This window comes from Pleuronectes platessa, chromosome 10, assembly GCF_947347685.1.
Source record: "Pleuronectes platessa chromosome 10, fPlePla1.1, whole genome shotgun sequence".
Classification (NCBI taxonomy): Eukaryota; Metazoa; Chordata; class Actinopteri; order Pleuronectiformes; family Pleuronectidae; genus Pleuronectes; species Pleuronectes platessa.
In genome coordinates, this window is record NC_070635.1 from 22,482,509 (window position 1) to 22,489,194 (window position 6,686).

The 6,686-nt window shown below is 41.0% G+C and overlaps 1 protein-coding gene across 1 annotated transcript; it reads left to right on the plus strand.

Moving 5' to 3' along the window:
* Positions 1-1,285: 1,285 nt before the first annotated feature.
* has2 (hyaluronan synthase 2) lies at positions 1,286-5,966 on the plus strand. The gene is made up of 3 exons (XM_053432878.1): positions 1,286-1,918; positions 4,735-4,836; positions 4,942-5,966. The coding sequence occupies exons 1-3, from the start codon at positions 1,292-1,294 to the stop codon at positions 5,869-5,871; spliced, it is 1,659 nt and encodes a 552-aa protein (XP_053288853.1). The 5' UTR covers positions 1,286-1,291; the 3' UTR covers positions 5,872-5,966.
* Positions 5,967-6,686: the final 720 nt, after the last annotated feature.

The following is a 6,686-nucleotide window of genomic DNA, read 5'->3' on the forward strand; positions in this document are numbered from 1 at the left end:
CTTCTTTTTTACTTTATTGCATGTCCCGATTTACATGTCTAGCTAAAACTTATGTCCATTATACTACAACTAAAATGTATTGCTCTTTAATAGTGCACCAAATCAATGAAGTTGCATCACAAACAATTTCAAGTTTAAAAATGTAGCACAAAATGTTGGATCATGTCCACAAGAGGGAGCCTCACAGACTCTCCGATTAAGAGAAGCATACTTTGACCTCCCTGATCGGTGCTATGCAGGAGACATGTTCTCCATAATGTGTAGAGCAGCATCATGTCATACCGTCCCTCTCTTCACAGCACATCTTTATCTTTGTGCAATCACACAAACCCTCCTTTTTCATGCTTTCTCTGGGAGTCGCAGAGGGGAAGAAACACACGTGCAGCCTTAGAAAATCTAAAAGGCTCTTGTCTTCTTCTTCCCACGGAGATATAAACAGATGACATCACAGGGTGGTCCGCACTCCGTTGAGCTGAGCTGGGCCATGCTGAGTGGGTCTCCGTTGGTCTGCCAAACAGATGGCGGCAGCAACATAATGAGGGCTGGAAACAAACTTTTCACATTTACAGCAGAAGCTCATGAGCAGCAGGGCCCATGTTCGTAAGAGTGTCGTTCGGAAAGCAAAGGATGTTCTTCATCTGTCCCCACTAAAAACACACAGAAAGATCTTTAGAGGGGTTGTATTCTTATATTGCACTTTGCCTTTACAACACCACAGAAAAGAGAATGATTCCATAATTGTTCCTCAAAAACATTTATGGTGAGCGTTTGCTGTGGCAGACAGCTTTTTGGTTAATTAGGTCAAGGAATCTTGTAATGTGCGCCCACCCACACTATAGAAGAGCTGGAACAATGTGCTACTCACAACTGTCTGACATTTAGACAGGGAGGAGTAGACATAAGGAGAGGGGGAGGGAGGGAGTTAAAAAGAAGAGGAAAAACTTCAGGGTGTATCTACCTGAGTTTGTTGTAATAAAACAGGGGTTCATGTGCAGTAGGAGAGCAAGGTCAAGATCTGTGAATAAGCATTTTCCCAAATTTAAATATTATAAAACCTTTATATGTTCTAATGCTGTTAATTTGTTATATTTAGGTAAGATGCTCGAGATCATTCTGACCAATTATCTTTCTTTTTAATTTATCTTTCACATTTTCTGATTGAAAATAACCGATGATCAGAGATAATTGCATCATATTTCTTTAAAAAAATTGATTATTTTCATTTCAGTCCAACAATCATAAATTGTTTGCACCACAGTCTTTAATTCAAACCTTTTTCTTTTGTCCCTAGATGAAGTGTCAAAGAATTCTCACCTACCTGCGGATATTTGGCACCACCATGTTCGGCGTGTCTCTCCTGGTAGGCATCTCCACAGCCTACATCATGGGCTACCAGTTTTTCACCACAGCCGGCAATCACCTATCCTTTGGCCTGTATGGCGCCATCTTGGTTGTCCACCTCGTCATCCAGAGCCTCTTTGCGCTCCTAGAACATAGGAACATGCGGCGCTCCCTAGAGACACCGATCAAACTGAACAAGTCCCTGGCGCTGTGCATCGCAGCGTACCAAGAAGACCCGAACTACCTGAGGAAATGCCTGGTGTCGGTGAGGAGGCTGACGTACCCGGGGATCAAAGTGATCATGGTGATTGACGGGAACTCAGATGATGACTTTTACATGATGGAGATTTTCAAAGAGGTGATGGGATGGGACAAATCGTGCACCTACGTGTGGCGTAGCAACTATCATCACAGGGGCCCAGAGGAGACGGATGAGAGCTACGCTGAGAGCCTTCAGCAAATCTCCAGGCTGGTGCTGAACAACAAGTGTGTGTGCATCATGCAGAAGTGGGGAGGGAAGAGAGAAGTCATGTACACAGCCTTCAAAGCACTGGGGAGGAGCATTGACTATGTGCAGGTAAGGCTAATTCAATTAGAAACAGGTTTTAATAGAGGGGCTTTAATTTGGGACAGTGATGGAATGGTTAATGACGGGTTGGGTGGTTGGTTGGCTGGCTGCTTAGACGGACAGATGCATGGTTATGAAAAGAGGAAGAATATTTTGAAGAGAGATGCAAGGAAGGGAGGACATAAGAACACCATTGCTATAAACCAGACACCATTAATAGGTAAATTATTCAGAGGTTGGTCTGTGTCTCATGTGCTCAGGAGGTAAAACAAGGACAGTTGACATCAGAAGAGAGGATGTAATCCAGATTGAGGGACAGGGAGCTAATCTGAATTAAATATGGAGGTAAAGGGAGAAGAGGGGGATTTCAGAGGAAAGGGGAAGGGGGGCTCTGCCAAGCCAAACATGGAGTCTACAAAGAGTCTTTTGTGTCGGCTTTAGACGGACGGTAGCTCGTGCATCATGTTGTGAAGTGTAGCGTGAAAAAAGGGGCAGCAGTAGCTGACGTCTGAGTGTAATAGCAGATCTGTTTCACAAAGCTGAGTATGACATCATATATATGAGTGGTGTTTAGGAGTCGCAGGCCAAACCTGTGTCAGAGGAAAGTTACATTTTGGACCAGTTTGTTAGCTGAAACTAAACTAACAGCAAATCAAGTCGCCATTGAAAACAACCCATCTAGCTTTTAGCTGTAGGGAGTTCAATGAACTACCACCATCAGTGAAAATGAGTTAAACCACATTAATCTCATTGTTTGTTAATGACACTTAAACGATATCCTTTGAGAACCCAGCTCCCTAGTGTGTTTGGCTAATGAATATGGTCTTATAATGCTAGCATTGCGTGGTTTAGCCTAAAATGTAAACAGGCACTCCGAACATAAACAGCGATCCAAGGCTCTGCAAGACAAGCTGATGTGTTTTAATCCTGCAGGAAATGTGTTTTTACTCTGCAGGTGGTAGAAGTTAAAGGAAATGTGGGCCGTTGTGGTCATAAACTACGAGCGTAGTTATTCTTCATTCAAGCTTTACAGTTTTTTTAAGAATAAACAACACATTGTGCCTGTAAAACACAATCTTACTAAATTCCATACACTTAGGGGATTTGCTACAGTTTCCTTGCGTGTTCTTTTAATATATGACCTGTAGCTCTGAGTGGATAATGTTCACCATCATTAAGTGGATATTACTGTGTAATTCGCATTACTTTCACATTTTAGGACTTTTCTCTGTCTGCGCTGCTGTCGCACAACATGTTAGCATTTAGCAGTATCCTGTAATTATCACTTGTGGCTACATATATCCCTGCTCAGCAAAAAAATATTTAGTCTAGGTTTAGACTGTTTTTTTTTTTCTACAAAGTAAAGCAGACTGAAGGGTGGAGCTGGCACATAGAGTTTTCTCACTTGACTCAACTTCCTGAAATTACTCATCAGTGCTTAAAAGTGAAATTAATTGAACTTTCCGTTGACAATGCCTTTTTTTCTGTAAATAAAAGATTGTTTAACAGTACACGCAATCACGTCTATGCACATAACTGCACCGCAATAGTGAGGTCTTAATTGTGTGATAATTGTCCTTTGGTGAAAAAAATACACATGAAATAACCACAGACCGAAAGTTTAGTTCTCACATTTACACCTTCATGATTAATTAGGTCTATATAATGTATGTCCTTGTAGTGGGCTGGATCATTTGATGCGGGACTGAACAAGAACTGAAAGATAAAACTGGTAATATGCTTTAGGATTCATGTTACATGTTAGAACCTATCAAGCGTTCTAATTTCCAAATTCCCTTGGCTCCAGATTTGTGTTTTTGCAACATTGCTTTGAGTAGTAATGTGTATTGATTTTCTCTAGACTCAAACGAAAGAGCTGCATCCAATGTACAAACCTGGCATCAGTGTGGAAGTTCTAGAAAACTATGTAAAACTGCCCAAAACATGATGCGTCATCACATCATATTTGTTTCTGCTGTATTCAGCTAGTGCTGTTACAAAAATACAGTTTGAGCAGCGATTGAAACGCAAAAAGAAACCCCCATCCTTGTTTATTATAATTTCACTTTGATTTCAGTGAGTCTCCATTACAAAAAGGGGGATTTTGAGGATAAGAAAAACTCTTTGATACAAGGCTAACACCTGCAGACGGCTACAGCCCGCCAAAACCTTGTGTTCAACAGATTAAAAAAGCACTAACGGCTGTGCTCTTGATAACCATGCCAACATTTACATGTGAACGGAAATGTTGTGGACCTGTATTAAACCAAAGAAAATCTTAGTCAACGGAAATAAGTTAGTATTCAAAAGATAATATTTGCAGCAAATTAAATTATTTTAACCTAATTAGAAGGTAAACATATCAACAAATTTACCAACTCTGATGTAAAAGCCTCAAATGTCAAACCCACAGATCAGTTAGCTTAGCATTATTAGCTTAGCGATACGCCATGTTTGTTGAGTTGCAAATTACTTTTTACAAAGTTTACACTCAACTTTTTGACCAACAACAACCTCTTCTTCTTTGACATGATGTCAGTTTGTCAACAGAAATTAAAATGAGACCGAGCAGCCTTCATTAGGTTGGGCGAGTTAGGCTGTTGACAAGGAGGACAGGATGCTACTATCCTACAGTTTTAAATAACATAGACATGTTTTCATACTCTGCATGAAACAATCAGGGGAGACTTTGCTTGAGACATGATTTAAACCTGGTCTAGAAGGTTTGGTGTGCAATACTATCCTCAAGCTGTGCGCCTTTTTACGTGATTGTAACAGAAATCGTTTGACCCTGAAACAAAAGTAAATCCCTTTTTCTGGATTAGGTGTGTGACTCTGACACCATGCTTGACCCAGCATCATCGATTGAGATGGTGAAGGTGCTTGAAGAAGACCCGATGGTTGGAGGGGTTGGAGGAGACGTACAGGTTAGTGACAAAACATCGTCGCAAGTGACACAACTTACATAATGAGCATTTCCCATCAATATGTTAACCCTCCAACCTTTGTCTTGCTTGTCAATCCACACCTAGATCCTGAACAAATATGAGTCATGGATCTCCTTCTTGAGCAGTGTACGGTACTGGATGGCCTTCAACATTGAACGGGCTTGCCAGTCCTACTTCGGCTGTGTGCAGTGCATCAGCGGGCCTTTAGGAATGTACCGGAACTCACTCCTGCATGAGTTTGTCGAGGCCTGGTACAACCAGACATTCATGGGATCCCACTGCAGTTTTGGGGATGACCGTCATCTCACAAACCGAGTTCTCAGCCTTGGGTATGCCACCAAATACACAGCACGATCAAAGTGCCTCACAGAAACTCCGGTCACGTACTTGCGATGGCTCAACCAACAGACTCGATGGAGTAAGTCATACTTCAGAGAATGGCTATATAACTCCATGTGGTTCCACAAGCATCATCTATGGATGACTTATGAGGCTGTGATCACAGGCTTCTTCCCATTCTTTCTCATTGCCACTGCGATCCAACTCTTTTATCAAGGAAGGCTGTGGAATATTTTGTTATTTCTGCTCATTGTGCAGGCAGTGGCATTGATCAAGTCAGCATTCGCTAGTTGCCTCAGAGGAAACATTGTCATGGTGTTCATGTCGTTCTATTCTGTACTGTACATGTCAAGCCTGTTGCCAGCCAAAATGTTTGCAATAGCAACAATCAACAAGTCTGGCTGGGGGACCTCTGGGAGGAAAACTGTAGTAACGAACTTCATTGGTCTGATTCCAATATCAGTTTGGTTCACTATCCTCTTCATTGGGATTATCTACACATTAATCGTGCAGGCTAAAAAACCTTTTCCTGAATCAGAAAAAATCATTCTGGTCATAGGGGCAGTTGTTTATGCCAGTTACTGGGTCATGCTGTTGACATTGTATACAGTGCTCATAAATAAGTGTGGGAAGAGGAAAAAGGAAACACACTACGATATGGTGCTGGACGTCTGATTTAAAGTCATTGTTTACCACTGAACTCTCTTTCTGGGTTGTTTTCTCTGTCACAGTGTTATTGGCATGCAAATGTTCTGCAGATGCAGAGCAGCTCTGGAGGCAAAATTGTTTGAAAGAACCAGAATTTATTGAAACTTGAATGGCACAAACATAAATGGCTGCTCTACTTGATCTGGCATTCATGTTTGTAGAACATCCGTCTGCTCGCTTATTAGTCCACTAGAGTGGCTCTCAGCAGAGCGTCTACCATTTCGAACATTCCAAAATATACTGATGATTTTTTTTTTAATGATCGAGAAGCAAACATAATTTTTGTTAATTTTCCAAAATTCTCTAAAATGATCAATAGTGCAATGTTTAAGCAAAGTGATTGGGGAAAAAAACTATAAGGAACAAACTAACAGACACAGGTGAAAACATTAGTGGAGGTAATACATTTCACCCAAATATGTTTGGTTGAATATCAGCTAGCATAGGCTAATGAACTAACCAGAAAAACTGTAACAAGAGAGCTAGGCTTTCTAACATTAGCTACCTCTTCTCATTTTCACTGGGCTTTAGTCCGACATTACCAACTCAACTCAAGAAATTTTAGTTTTTGCCTTACACATTTTTGACTCAATTATTGAACCCAGTGGGTATAAACCTGACCTGTAAGAACATTTTACCTCCAGAGCATCACTGGTATCTCTAAGGATTGTTTTTACATCCTAACCAGAAACCAAAACTGCAAGTATATTTCAAAATATTGAGGATTACATTCCTAACTGTAAAGGCCACGTGTAACATATTGTAAACAAAGGAGATTGGCC